General features: G+C 43.4%; 1 protein-coding gene across 2 annotated transcripts in view; it reads left to right on the forward strand.

Annotated features, from left to right (window-relative positions):
• Nucleotides 1-1,051: 1,051 nt before the first annotated feature.
• tbx15 (T-box transcription factor 15) overlaps nucleotides 1,052-20,748 on the forward strand; it is a 32,369-nt gene continuing 12,672 nt past the window's right edge. Inside the window, exons 1-4 of one of the 2 annotated variants that reach the window (XM_068330165.1) lie at nucleotides 1,052-1,552; nucleotides 7,166-7,373; nucleotides 9,612-9,713; nucleotides 17,984-18,155. In XM_068330165.1, the coding sequence (XP_068186266.1) occupies nucleotides 1,366-1,552; nucleotides 7,166-7,373; nucleotides 9,612-9,713; nucleotides 17,984-18,155 (669 nt within the window). In that variant the 5' untranslated portion in view covers nucleotides 1,052-1,365. The remainder of the gene's footprint in view (nucleotides 1,553-7,165; nucleotides 7,374-9,611; nucleotides 9,714-17,983; nucleotides 18,156-20,748) is intronic. The other variant, XM_068330166.1, reaches the window with a different exon arrangement.

Below are 20,748 nucleotides of genomic sequence, written 5' to 3' on the forward strand. Positions count from 1 at the left end.
TTATTTATTTTAATTATTATTATTATTATTAGGCATATGATGAAAATCGTGACCAGATTTTTTATCTCAATATTTAGTATTAATTAGTAATAAACCAAAATATTTTTTTCCAATTAGAATATATTTTTCTTTATACCTTTACATCAGATATTTAGGGTTGGTTTTTTTTTTTAGATTTTCTTAACATAATAACGATTCTAATAAAGACACCAATTTTTTTTCTATATTTCAGATGTTTTCGTTATTTTTAAACGATCGAATAATTCCTCTTGAGTTCATCTTGTTTTTATTTTTTCCTGCGTGATTCTCTACCTTGAATTAATTTCCTGACTAATATCTTATGGTTAAATAAAAAACTTATCAATAGACTAATAGAATACATTGGTGACAGCTCATCTTCTCCGACGGGAGGTGAATCACCGTGATTCAATCACGTCTCCCGTTAATCTTCTCGCTCTTCCCGGTGTCGGGCGGCGCTGCCCCCGGGATCAGCCCACCTGTCCCGCCGCAGCTCTACCGGGTCTTCAGCTGTTTGGGGGGGCACAATGAAATTGTAACGCGACTGTTCCTCCAATCCCTGACAATGATGGACACCCCCGGACACCCCCAGTTAAACGAGTGCATTAGGATGACTCCGAGAGATCCGGGCGGCCCAGGATGACAACCTTCAGAGACACGAACCTGTGGGATCTACAGCATAAAACCAGGACTGGTGACGTCATTTAAGACATTCTGACAGATATTTTTATATATTATTCTTCAGTCTGAATGCAAGTCACATATGGTGAGAAATATATTAAGAATCCATTTTTATTTTATTTTCCATAGGAGGACTTCTGGAGTCACTTCATTTGACTTTTGCTGTCGGGATGACGGGAGCGCGTCTGTGCGCGGCTCCGCTTTCATTGGACGAGACTCTTTCTTTCTCCCTCTTTCCTAACTTCTCATTGGACGCTTGAGTTTGACAGGGTCTAAGAAGGCCGCCCCTTGAGCCTGAAAAAAAACAAAACTCCTCCAGCCAGGAGTGAGTATCAATCAGACAGAAGTTGAGGGACAGAAAGAGAAAAAGAAAGACGCGGAGTGGACGGACGGAGAGACGCGCGTCGCGACAGACCACACCAGATCTATCTCGATCTTACGCGCAAAGCCAAGATGACACGGTCTGAAAGTTTGGCGCGGCGTTTCTAGTCACAGTTGGGATTACTTTGGACACTTGGTGAGTTTGCGTCCCGCTGTAAACATTGACGTGTGCTCTTTTTATTTTTATTTTTTTTTTACTATTTTTTGTCGCCGTTGCGCTCGATCGCGTTGGACGGACTGAGAGGGTTTTTCGCCGCATCCCCCCGTCGGGTGGATTTGAGAGAAATGAGTGAGAGGAGGCGATCTGCCGCAGCTCTGAGCTCTAGAGCCCACGCTTTTTCCGTGGAAGCCCTGATCGGCTCCAACAAGAAGAGGAAGCTCCGGGGCTGGGAGGAGAAGGAGCTGGAGTTGTCCATGGAGAGCCTCGCCACGGAGGGAGAGGATCCGGCGCACTGTCTGGATATGGACCCGGGTCAGTGCGCAGACTTGCACCACACCGCTCAAACGCTCGGACTCCCGTTATGTCACTGCAGAGCAACACAAAACCGGCCACGGCTCCGTGACCGAACGCGCCACAGAGTGTGTAGAAGGTGGAGTGTTTTTAATCCAGTGAGAGATGCTGTCGAATGATTCCGATCTGCTGCACAAAAATAGTTTAACTGTTTATAGACGCATCCTAAGAACCCGAAGCCTTCAGGCCTGCAGAGAAAGATCCGATCTGGTGTCAGGAATATGAACCAAAGCACGCCTGAACGAAATTCACAGTCGGGGCTGATCTGTGTGGTCAACAAAACAAACCATTACACAAATTTAAGATTAGATATTTGAGTAAATAGACGCGCAGGTTGACTTCTTGTCAGCTGGGTTCCATGGTTACGCGTTAGTGACAGACTGGGTTCGACAGGTTGAGGTTCTGGACGCGGCTCGCCTTCAGTTTGGCCGCAGGCCTGCAGGGAGGCCCGGGCGTGTAGCCTGGGGGGCCCACTGGCACAATGTGGAGAATCTAACGCGTCTTCCTCTCACAGGGAAACGTCTTTAGAACAATTTGAATGAATGAATCGTAATTAACCCCGAGTAGGAAACACAATATTGATTCGTCTATTTAGAAATCAAATTGTAAACCATCCGTGGAAAATGTGTCGACGGTTTACAGACGTGTTGCGAGAAATCAGCGCGAAAAAACTCCACGTAATGAGTAAAAACAAAGACAACAAGAAAAGTAAAATCAAATAGGCTTTAAATGCAAAATCAACAACTAAGGATTAAGACGTTTTATTAAATTGTTGGGATTAGGTTTGAAACTAAACCTGATCGTTTAAGCAATTTGCATTTATTATTATTATTTATCAATTAGTATAAGCGTCAGAAAAAGAAATGTGGAAAACGCGTGATTTTCGTCACATCATCAAATTTAGGTTATCCAATGATCTTTTTTTCTTTTATATATTTTTATGTACATTAATAGTTGGTTGAAGGCGGCTCTGCTGCTGTTTTTATCGTAGAGGTCAGAGTTTCCAGACGAGCCTGGGGGCTTTCCTTCATCTGTCCTGAAGTGACTCGTTTCTGGTTTGATGTGAGACATTTTTAATCTCCTGTTATAAATTGACAGATTGTGAGCTCCGCCACAGAAACTGTATTTTCAACCGTGATTTAATTCTGTTCGCTATTCAAGAATATTCCTTCCAAACCGTGGTAATATTTACTTTTGTTGTCTACTTGCAAAAGCTGAAAACGATTTTAGTCAGGATTGTAGATTCATTCCGGGTTTTTTTTTGTTTATTAGACACTCAATATTTAATTTGGATTTAAATATAAAATTGTGTTGTATGTGACTGACATTAAATGCTTGGAGGCCGGCTGACCTGACGCAGCGCCTTTACGCACGGCTCTTTTCTGCTGTGTGGCTGAAAAGCAAAGATGAGAAGGAGGAAAAGGAGGATCCTCATAGCGATTCCGTCGCGGGAATTCTCAAGGGAGGATTGTTGTTGCTGCTGATGTCTGAGGAATTCTTCTCAGTTCAGTCAGTGGCAAACAGACCCTCCTATAGCTGATTGAGAGGTAGAGTTTGAAAAGGGCAACGCTAATATATTTTTAAAAAAACAAACAAAAGCCTGGAATAATTTAACAACCAGTTTATTTGTTTATTTGTTCATTTGTTCCAGGGGGCAGAAATAGTTTTCTTGTTCACCATCTCACAGGTTTTGTCCAAGGAGTTTTAGGATTAGTCGTTAAATGAATGAATTACCCAGTTCCCGGTTCTTCGCTCCGCGGTCCAACTCATTAGCAGGCGGGCTCCTGGCAGGTTCGGCAGGTCCTTCTCGATCCCTAAACCGTCCGCTTTGGGGCGTCGGGCGGCTGTGACCGAGAACAGCGAGTCTCTGTGGTCAGATTATGTGGTTTAGAGGAACTTTTAACAGAGTGATTTTATTTTTACTCAACTCTAGGCGAGGCTGGAAGTCGGTTGGTCGTATAACACGTTTATTAGCCTCCAAGACAAGGGCAGGACTGAGAAACGCACAGGATCCGAACCAGGCTAGCGTTTAACAGCCTGTAAGAGCTGAACAGTTCCGATGGACCAACCACATCTCCATATTCTTTACCATTCACGCCAATAATTACTAAATTCAAATACATGTGGTATAATTTAAGATTTAATTCCATTTATCAAAGGCCTCGACCAAACTATGTGATTTACAATGTGACGATTTGCGCTTTTACGAATAGATTACGCATTGGACTAATCCACTATATATCCCTGACGTCTCGCCAGGTATATGTTAATTGAGATCTATATGGATTATAGTAACTAAAACTATGTAATTATATCAAAATAATTCAGCGCAGATTTTTCAATTCATTTTTTTTCTCAGTGGAAAACTGTCTCTGCTGGTTTTACGCGTACCGTTTGACGAACTTTGGCTGCTTCGCTTGAGTTTGAATATTCATCAGCGTGGAAACAGGTGCTCTCGTTTGGTTTATAAGGTGACTAATGTTGGATTCAACGTTCCTGTCCGTTCCAGAAATCAAGCAGCTTAATTTACTTCATAAAAGGTAATTTCTTCAATTTAAATGGCAATAATCAAATAAGAGTACGACTTGTTTCTCGTCGGTTAATTAAAAAAGCTTCAACTTCTGATCACCATCGTTAATTTTGCTTTTAGAATCTTTAAAGGACAAACAATCTTTCCTCTGGTTCTGTATCTACTTTTTAATTAATGTTGCCCTTTCAGATTTATAAGTTATTCAAACCAAATAAAGGATTATTTATTTAATTGCTGCCAACCAACATCTAAATAAAATAAAGTGCATTTTTTGTTTCACCATTTTAAGCTTCACATCTTTAAATAATTGGACTAAAGTTTTGCAGGTTTGATGTAGAATTAGTTCACAAAGTGTTAAACACAGCCAGATGTAGGTCAAAATTTGTTAAAGATGGTTTAGAATTAAAAGATGACTGAATTTTCAAATATATTCTAGTATTTCTGCAGGATGCCAGAGTAAAAATAATCATTTTGAATTCTACTAAACTAAAAAAGCATATCTGTATCAGGCTATAAAATGTATTTTACAAACGCATTCACATCTTTGTGCACTGAGCTTGTGATTTAACCAAACCGCAGACTTTCTCCATGGCGTTAGGAGCTGATCCGACTGCATCGAATCAATGAAATTCAGACCAATTAGTGGAGTTCTATGGATGTTATTATTTTAATGAGGCCAGGCATGGACTGGTGGGGCCCTCAACCACAAGATCCAGGCCCTGGGACTGTGTGTATATACTGTGTGTGAGAGAGTGTGTAGCCACAGCAGATGTCAGGGCGGTGCTCATGAGGGGGCGAATTTTTTGAACTTCATTCACCTTAAAAAAAACAAACTGAATCTCTACCCTTTAAATTGTAATAAAATCTACGTTTTGCAGTCTGACATAGAAGCATTGTCCAGTGAGAGTGTAGAGGTATGTTTGAACTTTGGAAATGAACTGTCACCAGGCCTCATGTAAACACACCTACATACATAAAACTCAGCTTTGGGCTGATTTGCATGTGTGTGTGTGAAGACAGGTCCTTCAGCCCGATGACAGGGCGACCAGGTGGAGCTGACAAGCTCCTGCTTGGCCAGGCTTCACCCTCCTCTGCATCTCATCGGCGATCCAGCCAAATTATCTTATTTAACCGGGCTGCCTTTTGCTCTGTGGAATGTGTCTGTTTCCTCTGAAGGCCTCCGTTTCACACATCATCCAGCTTCACATGCCCACCGCTGGTGTTTTAGGACGTGCTTCTTGCAAATATTCACACAGAATTCAGTTTGGGTGCCAGAAACTTCCTGAGGAAAATCAGTTATCATTTATCTCCTTTTACGAGGGTAGAGTAAATAAAATTTCAGACTTTGAAATGAGAATTTGTTCATGACTGCTGAGTGTGAAATGAGGGGGATAAAAGCCACAAAAGGAAAAAAAAAAAATTCCTCCAACTTTTGGTGGAAAATATTTGATTTTCAGCCTCATATTAATAAAACTTTAGAGCAGCGTGACTCCAGATGACACCACAGACGCTGTTGGGAGGCTGGGACGAACTCAACCGCAGATTGTCGACTATTATTCAGATAGAGAGGAGATATAACTGGAAAACAACCTCTAGTACAACAGTTTATTGAAGATCAAGTGTCCTGTAAACACAGGGAATAATTTTATATATAAAATTAGCACTCATGTGTTTTCTACATCTATAGGATCAGTTGATCCTGATGTGAGGCCTAGATACGTCCTTCTGTTATCACATTAGAAACCTTCGTGTGTGTGTGTGTGTGTGTGTGTGTGTGTGTGTGTGTGTGTGTGTGTGTGTGTGTGTGTGTGTGAACAGCTAAAATGAGAGGCAGGGTATAGAGTATTAAAGTGTGACAGTCCAAACTGACCGCGGCGACAATGAAGGATCTCCATGGAAAGTCTGTCTCTCTGCGGCTGTCACATCCATACTCCCCCCTGTCCCTCTCCCCCCTTACTCTTCCTATCTCCATCTCCCCCTCTGAGCCTCCCGTTTCCAACCGGGTTGGCTCGGCCTCCACAGTGGCGGTTTTTCGCCTGGGATGCTGTCCAGTCTCTCAGCAGATCTGCATTTGCATAAACCATATTTGTGTGCCCTTGGTTTGCCAAGTCGACCTCCTCGTGTCGGGGCCTCGATAAATAATACATTATGAGGCGCTTTTATATTCTCTGGGTAGTGGTGGTGGAGTTGGAGGCAGCGGAGGATATTTCCCCTTAAGCTGCTTCTGAGAAATGTGAAAGCAGAGATAGAATGTGGTCACCTCACAGTCGTGTCCAGGTGAAGTGAAGTTTTTACATCCCTGCTGGAAAAAAACATTTCAGTAATTAAGTCAGTAAAGAAAACACACATCTTAAGTATTTAAAGTGTGCAGGAATATTTATCTTCAGGGGACATAGATTTTGAATTTAAAGTGTTTTTTATTAATTAACCAAAAGAAATTCTGTTTTTTTCTTTAATAAATAGTACAGTTTCAATTTTTATTAAATGAATTCATATGGAAAATTGGATTCTACTACATGTCTTCACGCAGGACGCGTGATCGTCTCTGTTCGTGTTATTTTGCCCCCCAGCTGTCTATAAACAGTTGGATTAAACGTAAAGGAGACTGAGGTCATCCCGGCTGGGGTCTGGAAACCTTTTCTGTAGGTCTGGATCGGGTTCAGGATGGAGGCTTTTATCTGCATTGAATGGTCGTTTTTGCCCCGTGTTTAGTCTTGAAGGAGCCACAGAAAATTGAATCTTTGCCGAATGTTTCCCGTCGTTATTCGTTATTGTGTGACCCGGTTCGGAACTTAATATATTCTATATTGCTTCTCAAAGGCGTTACGCAGCATTGATTCTGCTTTTGACTTAACCCCAAAGCTCCATGACGAGCTGAGCCTGGGAGCCAGACTGGAGCCGCCGCTCCCAGGCTGCAGACTGCAGGTGACTTGGAGGCAGCAGACAGGACTGCGCCTCCTCTAGGAGCCAAGTTTCCTGCGCGAACCTATTAATCCCACTGTTTCAGAGCTGCCCTCTCATCATTCTGTTCATTTGCTCCTCAGACTCGGAGGCGAGTCCCGGCTCCGACGGAGAGGGTCTGGCCGAAAGAACGTCCTGTTCCTTCGGCTCACCTGACGACCTGGCCCCCGGCCCCTGCGAACCGTCGCCCCCGGCCTCCATGGAGGAGATCCAGGTGGAGCTTCAATGCGCAGACCTGTGGAAGCGGTTCCACGACATCGGGACGGAGATGATCATCACCAAGGCGGGCAGGTAGGCGACAGGAAGGTCTGCGTGACGCCGTTCAGCGCGCAAACAGGCACGCTTTTGACCTGTGCGCCTCTGGTGCCCATTGAGAAACTTTACGCGCGAAAAGATGTCAGTTTTTATCATATCCGTCACGAATTGTTAAATTAACTACTGATTAAATTTCAAAAATATATATTCATGAGCTCATATTCTGATAGATCAGAGTCCAGCGGGAAACACGCCCGGATTGAACAAACGCGCAAACGTTAAACGGTCACACACACACACACACACACACACACACACACACACACACACACACACACACACACACACACACACACACACACACACACACACACACACACACACACACACACACACACACACACACACACACACACACACACAGGTTGGAGGGTGTTAATGTGATGCACATGGAGGCCGCTCCGCGGTGCTCCGGCTTTCGTGACGCGGCGCGTTTGTCAGGATGTAGAAGAACAGGAGAGAGGGAGCTGCTTCGAATTAATCTCCGAACGCGTTTTCTCTCCTTCTCTCGGGCCAATCGGCCAAACACGGAACAAGCGCAGAGGTTGACCCGCAGATCCCGCAGGAGGGACCTTTTCCCACCGCCCGCTCCCGCCGAGCGGAGCGCGGCGCGTTTCACCTCGTGGAAAACCTCCTCCAACGAGATCTCCTGTCCTGCTGCGTCTCTCAAGATTTTTGAGAGGCTTTATCCGAGTTTTCACTTTTTCAACTGTAAAACAGTGATTAATCAATTGTCTTGTCTTTTTATTTACAGTATTTCTTATTGGAATTAATTTCTAATATTTCACCTCCATTTTTTCTTCGTCCCAAGTGAAATAAAGCTCACATCAGTCAGTCTAATCGAAGAATCTAAATAAATGGTTATTTTAAAAAAATTTTTTTAAAGAAAGCAGATTTTACAGTTTACTAGACTAAATAAATGTGGAGCACATATTCATATGTAAAATAAAACCGTCATTTAGTTTGCTTTTCCTCTCTGCTCTGACGTCAGACTGACAGGAGATCAAATGTCGTTTCCCTCTTTATGGACGAGATTTGTTTTTATCAATTGGCTTCTAATCCCATCAAGTCAGAGCTACCGCTGCCCCCGGGTGGAGGTGGAGGCGACCATGTGTACTTGGCGGCCTTCATAATAAACCCGTAAATCCAGAAGAGGAGGCGGCAGGAGAGCAGCCCTCCTTCGACAGAGCCCAATTTACGAGCTTTAAATGAAGAGGGAAGTATTTGAAGTGCAAAACAAAGAATTGAGTAGAAATTTATTCCACTCCTTAGATGTTTTTTGTGTGTGTGTAACTTTAATTGTCATGGGGTTTGCAGGAGTTTAAGGCTGGAGCTCCTGCCGCAGCCTCCACATGGGAGGAGCTGCCTGCTAAAAATAATTTAAGGATAATAATTGTTTATAGGCAATAAATGACAATTTCTAACGTGATTGAAGTATTTTGAGGACACAAGTTCAGAAATGCAGAAAAAAATCCCCAAACGATCCAAAGGTTTCCAAAGGTCAAAGGTCACAGATAGATCATCAATCTTTCATATTACATATAAGTAGAGATGGAATGTTTTCTGTCAACAATATATTAATTATGAAACACAGAGTTTAGAAGCTTCAAATGAATTTTCTGAGCCAACTTCCTAAAATGTTTCCTGAATCAGTTTTTATTTATTCTTTTTTTAATTTATTTTATTCACTTAGCAGAGAGATTCCTACAGCCGCTAATATTTAAAAAGGCTTTAGGACTGTTATTTTTCCTTTTTATCCCATCCTGTGTGTTTGGAGGTGAAGGTTTCAAATAGAACTCAGTAGCCGGCGCCAGGGTGTCGCCGCTCCGTTTCACAAAACGTTCCTGATCGGCATCTGAATCCTGATCAAATCGGCTCCTTTGAATGAAGTTTCCATCTAATTTTAATATGTTGAATTGTTTTGGCTCTTTGTTGGAGAGGAATTCAGGATTTAATTTTTATAGAGTGACATGATAGAAAACAGCAGACAGATATTTTCAGTGTTACGTAGTTTGCTTTTTTTTTTTTTGACTACATGTTAATGTTGTGTGCTAATTCTGCTGGACCGCATAGTTCTATGTTGTCAAATAAACAGGTTGGACAAATTTATTCATCAGGGTTTCTCTATTTTTCTCTTTTTTTCTTACTTTGCGCAACGGAAGAGACGCAAAGGAACCTTTTCTCCATCAGATTCATCCGTCTTTGTCCTTTCAGGAGGATGTTTCCAGCCATGCGAGTGAAAATAGCTGGTCTGGACCCTCATCAGCAGTACTACATCGCCATGGACATCGTGCCGGTGGACAACAAAAGATACAGGTACCTTCCTCACGCTTGCACCGACATGTCAGACATCATCGGTTCTTCCCCTCTGAATGCATTTATCAGAAACTGCTCATTCATTTCAATTAAATACTCACTTTATTTGCATTCTTTGCCATCAAATGCAGAAATGCATCCCAGACGTCTCCATCAAACCGCTGCGAAAACCAAAACTGATTGAATTCTTTGCGAGTCGGTGGGGAAGTCTGAGCTCCCACGATGATCGATGCGCTGCTTCAGATGCTTCTCGGCTGCAACAAGGATTAGAACGCGCTGAAAACGCTGAGTAACTTTATAACTGTCAAGCCTACATATGGTGCGCACCGGCGTCAAAGAGCGGCCTTGGCCAATTCGGTCTGACAATAGCAGTCTTCTGAAAGCCACAGCTGTACATAATATGCACATGCACAGTCGTATCTGCATGAGCGAGACTCCACCGCCGTTTTCCTGGATGATCCTCAAGCGTCCGATCAAGCACAAACAAATTGACCTAGTTAGACTGTCCTCATCTTTACGACATTTCTCATGCTGGAGTCATACGTAACGGGAGTTGGAGCGAAAAAAAGATATTCCAGCCTCTTTCATTTGTCAGATTTCTCATAACTTTCTATGAGAGGTGTCTTCTTCTTGGCAAAGCAGGAAAAACTATTGACTGCCATGATTTGCAATCTGTGAGGTGAATGTGATTAAAGTGTGCATGTGCTTGAGGAAGCCTCGGCGTATGATGGATCTCTCTAGATATGCAATAAGACTGATATACTGGCCCGCAGTATTAGTCCCTGAAGTCGGAGCCAGAAAGAGGAGATTGAAATGTATTCATCATCCCAATTGGCTGAGCAGCACAGCCAGAGGCCGCCTGCAAATAGGATAACTCTCAACATTTGCGGCTAATGACGGAAATGAGAAAAAAAAACGAGGTTTGAATGGAAAGGAAATTTCCGACGTGTCACAAATCGCTGCTGACCGTAGGGCTTCTTCTTTATAATCTTGATCGATGTGACAAAGTTGAGAAGAGGATGATGCTGATGCAGATACAAGCTGTTATCCTATTAGGATGTGAACCAACGGGCCAGTACCTGCCCAGATGGATTTAGATTTGAGCATCAGAACCTGATGCTTCAGATTCAGGAGACAGTTTTTGATCCGTGCCGGTGAAAGTCCAGGCTAAGAACCATCATGCATTTTTCTTTCAAACACATGCGGTGAATTACGCTCCATCTGTAGCAAAACATCCATTTGAACCTTTCAAAAGCTGCTGACCTGTCAAAGCACAACCAACAATGTGATAACAGCTGTGTGTGATGTAGCCAGAAGTGGCGGCCGCAAGCGGGGGATCCTGAGAATGATGGAGTAAAAACGTACGCGCCGCTGAGTCGTAGCTCTTTGAGCTCCGCTCAGACGCTGTGTGAGTGGAAAGGTGTTCAATTCCCCTCAGGCACTACAAGTAAATCATCTGATGTGAAGCCAGAGATCATGAATTCTGCGCCTGTGTTGTGCGATTCGTCAAACCGCACCTCGTATCGCTCATGTAAAATAGACCCATTGGTTCTTTCGGACCAATCGGCTCCTCCAGAGGTTTTGATCACCAAAGAAGCAGGACCTGTTTGTTCGGCTCTGACGGAGTAAATCTGATTTTGTGTCATCCTCTGAGCTGAAATGCAACCATGAAGAGTTTCTTGGTTCACATGTGGCTGAGACGACGCGGGCAGCTAAGCTAGGTGCGTTCCGCAGCGTGGATCTGAAAGGTTCTGTTAGCCAGAAGCAGAGTTAATCGAATGAAAACATGAAAGACAGCCGTTCTCGTTCATGTGCACACGTGTCGGCCAATGGGGCGACTGCTAGCATAGGTCACATGGCTTCAGGCCGATCCTGGACCCCAGCTGGGAGAGAGGCGGGGGGCGTGGCCAAGGAGGGGATGTGGGCGGCACCGGATTGGGTTGAGATTGAGCAGATGAGGCCTTAACTCAAAACGCTGTTTTTGATGTCACAAATCTAGAAAAATCCAACAGTTTTAAAAAAAATCCTGTTCACAGTTTTAAAAAGGTAAGACAATTAATCGCGTGTCCGAATTTCATCCGACTGTGTGACAGCCGATCGACTTAGGATGCTCCAGAAACGGTAAAGGCGGATGCCTCTGATTCATCGTTCAAACCATCTCAAAATGTCAGCAGTCATACGAGGACACCGAGTCCCCCCCCCCGATCTTAGCTAAATCCAGCGCTAAAGTTAGCTTAGCTGTTTATGTATAGGCAAGGCAGCTAATGACAGGGTCTGTGTCTGTGTCACATCACAAACCGTTTGGATCCGTAGAAGCTCAGATTTAGTTCTGCAGAAGATAAGAACGGATGGCCTGCGTGAGTCTTTACCGCTGCCAACCTCGACAACTGCTCTGGAGAGACGAGCAATGTTCTGATGACGTGAGGAAGGCGTAAGTGGAGACACGTGTTTCCCTGGGATCGTACATGTCAATATAGTTCTTCACTTTAGCCAAAAACACACTTAATACCTTTCAATAAATTTCTTCAAAGGCTTCTCTGCATATGCTACACGAGGCTCTGGGTGACCTTTGTGCAGACGTCTGCCTGCAGCCAGAATGTGCACATGTCTGCAGAACGACCAGGCCTCTCCTGGCTTGTGGAGAGGGACTGAATTTGTGCACCATGGTTATGCATGCACCAGTCATACTACATGTATGCACTGCTCAGTTTTATTCTCCTCCAACGTCGCCCTCTCACGATTCAACGTCGTGAAACGGGTTTTGCACACGCGGCTCCTCATTTGTCCCTTCATGCACTGAAGCACGTCTGCTGCGGGAGGACGGTTTAGTTTGTACAAGGTCCCGTTTCCTCAGGCTGTCTTTAATTCCACTGGTTTCTACTGAAGACATCAATCTTTTAAAGTAGAGTGTTATCTTTATAACATGCACCGATTTCTAAAAGCAGCTGCAGGCTGGAGACTTCTACATGTAGAACAATAAACTGAGACGCTTTTGTGGAGGTTTTATCTCATCACGGAGGCTATAAATACAGAATTAATATTTGGTTTTTATTGCATTAAAATTGCCAAATTCTGATTGACAAGTTTCTCATATTTGTTTGCATCTGTTAAAAAAATACAACAAAATGAGTCTAAATTTTATATTTGGAAGAAGTAGAACAATAAATAATGTTTATTTTTCAACCTTCAATGCATTTGATTTTTAAAAATTCTTAATTATAATTATTACTATTATGAACTTTCATGTTGAAATAAAAGTGGAATATTGATTTTCTGAATGCATTTATTACATTCCTTTGTTTTACTTTTTTTCACTTATTTATATACTGTTTATGTATTTGGGGCAGAATTGACTTTTAAATAAAGAATAAATTTACAGAAATACAGATTTTAAGTAAAATATACCGGCGTCGCACAAGAACACCAGAGCTGTCAACAAAAATAATACAAACACAAACATTTGCAGTCTGTGAGTGTATTTTAAAGTTCTAAATTGAAATACAATGAATATCAGTGACTTTTTCCCTACATTGCTATGCTTATAAAAGAAATAATAAAAATGCTAATTATTAACTATATAGAATAATACATTAATAAAATCCTGTCATTTTAGAGCAAAATGTAAAAGAAAAGACAATTTTTTTCTTTTGTCAAGTCAGATTTCTTTTCAGTAAAAACAGTTTTGTCAGAGAAACGAGAGCCTGCAGAAAACCAGTGAAGGTAAATAAAGCGCCCGGCGCCGCGTTTCTTTGCTCGGATCCTCCGACACGCTTCATTTCATATCACTGTTTATTAACGGGAAGCTTCCCTCCTTCGCCTCAGCAGACGTTCTGCCCTATCGCCTCTCGCTGCTCTCCAGCAGCCAATCAAGACATCAGGGAGGATTTTAGAGGCCAGAAGGTCTTGTAAAATTAAATAGTATTTTCTTCCTGGCAGGGGAATTTATCACAGGCTGCTGCAAAGCGAGCAGAGAGCTGTCACTGGTGTGTCTCTCATGTTCTGGGAGGTTCTGGGAGTTTGGGGTCTGGAATATGGTCTGTATTGGAATCTACTTGCTTTATTTGGGCTCGCTGCCCCTCTTTAGGAGCGTCTCATTGGGACCACACTCATTAAATCCACATTTATTACGGTCCTTTTATGTGGACAGTCGCTCGGTTTGCTCCGAGCTAAAGCTGAGCGCTGAGCTGTCTGGCTCCTCAAACCTACCACACACACACACGCACGCACGCACACACACACACACACACACACACACACACACACACACACACACATCACCTGAACTTTCTGACCCAACCTGATGCTGGTAGCAGAACTTAGTCATTTTGAAATGTTTAATATAAAATACAGAAATCTAGAAAGTCAGTTGAGGATATTCATGATATAAGATAAAATAATAGGAAACAAGTTGATTATTATTTTATAGTGGAATAAATTTGTTTCTGGTAAATTTCTTTGGACTTTTTCAGAAGTTGCTGAAGTTGTGCCACAAAACTCTTCACACGCTGTCAAAAAAACAAAAAGAAATCAAACACCTTGTTCTATTTTTACATAATCCTAATCCAACCGTTATCGATTGAACTCCATTAGAACTGAACCAGAGGAGTCTGATTGTTTTCTAATGATGCAGACATCCACCAACAACGAGAAACACATTTATAGAGGATATCCAACACACCCAGGTATTCATGTCACTAAATTAGTGACCCAATCACTGGATTGCCATCCGACCCTTCACCCACCCACCCCTGCTTCCATCATCTTTATCCCGTCTTTATTCTAATCCCATAAACACTAATCTTAGTCTGAAAGTGGATCCGTGCGGCAGTGAGGACCCACAGAATCTCATCTATCTATCTTTGCGTGAGGACATTTGGTCTTCATAAGTATAAAAGTTCAAGAATGCACACGCACGCTCGCACAAAGCTGTTGGTCTTCTCTTACAAACTCATAACACACACACACACACACACACACACACACACACACACACACACACACACACACACACACAGCAGTTGGTCCTGAATGGTAATTCTATCGTGATATTTACTCTTTGTCGGTACCGTAACCCAATATAGAGGCCCGGCTTTGGCGAGTGTGTAAATGTGTTTTAATGCGGATGCCTGCCTGCGTTACAGGACTCTACGTGACGAGCCGAGAACACACACATTCAGGCCTGTTCTCTGCTGCCTGATCGGTGTGTGTCGCGGGTGGAAGAGAGCGCGTTTAGCGTCTGAGTTGCGGTCCGGGTTTGTCAGGCGTGCGGTTTGGAGTCGCCCCACCCCCACCCCCACCTCAATCCGTCCAGTAAGGGTGTCACATAAAGTCTGGGCTGCGCTGACGGTGTGGAGCCAGATGGCAGATCTATGGGAGATGAAAGCGGGGCGGCTAATCAGATTTCCAGTCCCGTTTGGGGCTAAAGTTTCCTGCTTCCTCAACACTTTCCCCGCGTGTAACCCCAAACAGCTCGCCAAACAGGAAATTACACAAACGCCTGGCACCCTTTGGCGCCTTGTGTGAGTATGTGTAAATGAAGGTCAAAGGTCAGCGCTGTGGGTGGAGTTAAAATGTGGAAAAGGTAATAAACGTTGGCTTGTTTGTTTGTTTGTTTGTGTGTTTGTTTGTGGGTCTTTGCTCTTATTTGAGCGTCTGACGTCTGAATGGAAGTTGGATCCTGATGGATTGTAAAACACTTTAACACAAACATGTGATGTTTGGGCTGAACCAATAGCAAACCAGCTCCTATAAAAGGGCCCTAGCTGTGAAGTTGTTCTTTCCCCCGCGATGGGGTGGGGGTGTTTCCCGTTTCCAGGTTATTACCTCCGCCTCTCTGTGAGCGGGATGACACAAAAACACAGATTCTCCTGAAAGTCAGTGGGAAAAATATCAGGACAACCGACTAGAATAATCCCGATCCTGCTCAGGACGTGTGGATTAAAATCCAAGGATTAGACTGGATATTTATGAACTCCAAATTAATGCTTCTAATCAGTGTCAAGTCTTTATTCATAGCGCAGCCTGTTTGTACAAATGACAAAACAATACACCCTCCAAAAAGATAAAAACCCAAATTGGCTTATTAAGACATCTCAGCATGCGGTTGCAGCTAAAACCTGGTGGAAACATCGAACTCAATCATGGAGGTCTGGTGTAAACAGAGAGAAATCCCAGTAAAAGCTTTTGGTTGTGTGGTTACATTAGATATTAGGCTGTTAACACAAACCGTTTGCAGATGCAGCCCACAATTGGTTTCCAGTGTGCGCCGCGTTCGCTCCAAGAAAACGTCTGATTAAATAAATGAAGGAGGATTAACTCCCCCCACATTGGAGCCCTTCGTTCAAGGTGTGATGGTTTCTGTTAGAGGAAACCTTCACCAGGATTCACGTGTCCGCAACCTGCTGCATTTTTTTTTGTTTTTTTTGGAAGTGTTAAAATTGCGATTGCGTGAATTGTGCGCTAATTGTGCACCTCCGAGCTAATGGGAGTCGTGAAACGGGCGCCATCACCAAGGCAACGCCAGTGCAAACAGTCGATGTGGATTAGAAGATGGCGTGGCGATGAACGCCGCTGCCTCCCAACGAGGAGGAGGTTCTGGGGTTGAATCCCAGATCTGAGGCCAGAAACATACATTATATGTGAACACGGCCCTCGGGGCTTTCTGCTGGTCTGTGATGTTCTGGCCTCTTCGCTGTAAATTGAAGCCAGACGCGGCAGATGAGCAGAAAATATGGACGCGATACCTGACTCATTACGTCTAATGTTTGGTTTTAGGGCTCGAGTAACGACTGCAGCTCCGATAAGTCTGCGAAAAAGTAGCGCCGGCGACAGGAAGTGGTTCAGCGGGAACCTCCAAACATGTTGGCTGGAGGGCGTGTCTGCACAGAAAGGAGCGTGACGCTGGTGTATTTATGTGTGTTGTTTATTTATATCACATGATGCATGTGTGAGCTATGAGGAGGACGCACTTTTATTGCTTTTATTTGAATGTGACTATACATAGTGTGTGTGTGTGTGTGTGTGTGTGTGTGTGTGTGTGTGTGTGTGTGTGTGTGTGTGTGTGTGTGTGTGTGTGTGTGTGTGTGTGTAATGGGGTGGTGCAGCCCTTGCAGGCAGTAACAAAAGGACCAAATGAGAGTCCATGTTTCAGGAGTGAGTGATGACTTTGGCAGAGACGCTGCAGATAAAACACTTTCAACTGAGCGCCGGGCCAGAACTAAAGGCAAACAGCTGTGCCTCACACTCCTCCTCCTCCTTCTCCTTCACTCCTCCTCCTCCTTCTCCTTCACTCCTCCTCCTCCTTCTCCTTCTCCTCCTCACTCCATCGCTGGTCTTTTCTCTTTCCATCTTCTGACATTATCTCACTCATTTTCACTTTCTTTATTTCTGACCGTCGCTGACTCTCATTTCTCTCTCTCTCTCTCTGTCTCTCTCTCTCTCTCTCTCTCTCTCTCTCTCTCTCTCTCTCTCTCTCTCTCCCTCTCTCTCTCTCTCCCTCTCTCTTCTCTTTATTTGTTCCTTCCTTTCTGCCTCTTTTTTTGGTTTTATTCCCTCCTTTTCCCTCCATACTTTCTTTTGTTTCCATTTTGGCTTTCATTTATTTTAATTTTTTAGAAAACAGGGAATACAATGTTGGCTGGTGGTTTGTGGACTTGTGGTTTTTAAAGGAGGCCAGAGTCAAGCTGCATTTCTTTCTTTCTTTCTCTCTTCCTCTTTTCTTTTTCTCTACCCCCCCCCCCCCCGTCTCTTCCTATCTCTCCCTCCCTCCCTCTGCTGTTTAATGGGTGGGTCTCTCTAAAGTGTGGCGCTCCAACTCAACATCATCAAATATTATGGTTGGGTTTAATTGTGCGACTGCATATGGAATATTTTATGTCGCTCTTGTTCAAAATTTTGAGCACATTTCAGAAACAACAGATGAGTTTTAAAACCGTTGTTGTGGCAACATGTCGGCACTTTTGGTTTGTTTTCCAGCTGTGTGGAAAAAGAAAAGAAAAGGCAGAGGCATTCCAGCCTTTTTGAAATTTTATAGCTTTTATAATAAAACATTCGACCTTGAAGAAACTGAAATGATGAGGGAATATTAAATATTCTGCTGTTAAATATTAACGTGGATTCAAGTGATGTATGGAGAGAGAAGTATGATGTTTGCCTCAGAAAGAGTTTTATTGTTGTTCATTTGTTTTTTTAATTGATAAACGTTGAGGACGAAACTCCTTCAACGTGTCTCAGACAGGAAATGAAACTTCATCCGGGGCGTTTCTTTGCAGGTACGTGTACCACAGCTCGAAGTGGATGGTGGCAGGAAATGCCGACTCCCCCGTGCCTCCGCGGGCCTACATCCACCCGGACTCTCTGGCCTCAGGAGACACCTGGATGAGGCAGGTGGTCAGCTTCGACAAGCTGAAACTCACCAACAACGAGCTGGACGACCAGGGACACGTAAGGAACGCCATCTCTTTATCCTGGAGCGTTTAGCATGTGTGTTTTAAGTGTAACTGTGGATTTCTGTGAAAACAAGTCATTCAAATGACGTGTCAGAAGTTGCACCGACAGTCAAATCACATATCAAAGCTGCGGTTGCGTTGCTCTCGGTGCCAGGGTGCTGTAGGAACGAAGGCACTCTTGGAGAACCCTTTCAGAACAGAAACGTTTTTGATGCGTCTCTTTGGAAGGAAAGTTGACTTCATGGACTCCAAGCGCCGATGACTCACAAAACCGTCTGACGCGAGAGTTCACTTTGTCCAAAGCGTGAGAATCGCTGCGCCACATTCCGCCTCCCACAGTCAGGCCGTTTCGTTTCAAAGATAGTCCACCCTGGCCGGGGTATTATTGGGTTTGAGGATTAGCGTAGGTGGTATTAGAGGCCTGGGATTTGAACTTGTGCCCTTGTGTTAATATATAATGTTCATTTCCTTCATGGCTCTGTGAAGCGTTTTGTTATAAAATGGTTTTGGTAAAGGCACTTAATGATTGAAATTGATTTGTAGTACGCTCCAGCAGCCACACTACCGAGCTAAAAATTGAGTTTGACCACAATCCGCCTGATTTACTGCCTCGCTTGTAGCCAGACAGTAACTGAGCTAAAGTAAGTCCCTTATTGGTTCTTGGCTGCTCTAAATGTGTAATGCGGGTTTCATAGGTGAAATATTCATCTGTAATGCAACAAGTTAGACCACAATTTGTTTGATTTACTGCCTTCCTTATATATAATCAGCAAGTGGGCAGCAACCTAAAGTGAGTCCCTTATTTGCACTTTATTCTTCTCTGTAATTAGAATTAGGTTTCGTGGGAAAGGGACAGCATTAGGTGGGAAAATGGGTTCGCTTTTGATTGACTGTGTGTTTAAATCTGTAATGAAAATGTTAAATTTGACCTGTTGAAGGTCTAGATCTGAAGATTTTCAAAGATTATTATTTTTTAACTCTATCAGTATGCAGGATTTCCTTCTTTTTCTTTACACTCTTACCCGTCTAACACACCAAAAAAAAAAAGATTCTGACATAAATATTGAAGCCGTTTTGCCACAGATCCTTCAGTTTAGGTGAATAAATAGTTGGAAATTGGCTTTAACATATCTGCTAGTTTGTTCTGCCGGAGAGAAGAATTGATTAATGCAAAACTCAAGGTTTTAATACTTTTATCGGACTCCAGCTATGAGGTAATGGTGTCTATAATGAGAGCACGCTGGACCGTGTCACCAAATATTTCTTCTCAAATGATCCTTACAAAAGGTCATATTAAACTTGCATGGAGTAGAGCATTTAAAGATCATTAAAAAAAATAAAAAGAAAGGCAACTGAGTGAAATTGAACCTCATTATTTGCTCCCTTTTATATAATCTTTTCCACAAAACGTACAGAGCTGCTCAGAGCGCCGGTTACAGTTTCATTTAGCCTTCAGTGGAAATCAGGCAGGTCGAACTAATAGAGAATCCAGGAGCGCCTCGGCTTCGTGTGAACACGTCTGCTTTTATTCGCCGATGGAGAGTCGATTCAAACGGGAGATGAGCTTCTCTCTTTGTTTTAATCTGAATGAAGGTGGGACAAGCCTCCTGCCATGACCAGCGAGCTATTTCCAGCGCCACATTGATGGCTAACGGCTAATAAGATCAAGGAGCGGCTTCAAATCAACTTTTCTACCCGTATTTTCTGACCGAATGGCGGCGTCCAGTTTAACGCCGTGAGCCACATCAGGCTGCCAGGTTCTCCTCGCCACTCCTCCAACCATCACATCAGCTCAGAAGGGACAAATGTAATAACATATGGATATTATTGGGCGAGGACTCGCGTGCAGGGCTCTCTCCGTGTGTGGGGAGGTTTTCTTTCCTCTCCTGCAGCTCACTTTAAGGGCTTTGTTTCCCTGGAGGGGATGTAGAGGCCAAAGAAAATTAATTTGGGAACTTCCTGTGTGGGAGACCTCACCACTTCTCTCTCATCCTCACGACTTCTGGTATCGTGAAAATATCTGGCTCATCAGAAACAGACACCGGATCATCGAACGCATCGGGACCTAACAGGAGCAGGGCCTGTGAGAGATTATGTGTCAAGATGCACAATTGTCATCCAGCCTGATGAACATGTGCAGGTCAAACTCTTTTATAAGCTGCAGTTGTGCAGCATAAAAGGCTTTTAGTGGGAGACGGGGAGGGGGGATGGCGTCTTGGAGAAAGCATCCCACTCAGTCGGACCTGAACAACTTCCTGTGACGACGGTTTGAAACCAGTTTTCATCCAGAAATAACTTCATCTTCACAGACATGCGACCGACTCTGCTTACGTCATCATCTGTACTTATGACATCATCTCCACCCCTCAAATTTAGAACTATTATGACCCAAATCATGTTCCTCATTCCAAATGCTGTTTTTATTCACCCCCCAAATTTACATCCGTACCCGGATCTTCCTCAGCATCTCACTAGGAGATTACATTTTTATTTGGTTGATAGATTTTATGATTATCTCTGCCAAGAAGGAAATGTTTGCTGCCAACATTTTTATTTATTGTCTTTGTTATTGCGTAAACAAAGACAAT

Source organism: Antennarius striatus, chromosome 12, assembly GCF_040054535.1.
Source record: "Antennarius striatus isolate MH-2024 chromosome 12, ASM4005453v1, whole genome shotgun sequence".
Taxonomy (NCBI): domain Eukaryota; kingdom Metazoa; phylum Chordata; class Actinopteri; order Lophiiformes; family Antennariidae; genus Antennarius; species Antennarius striatus.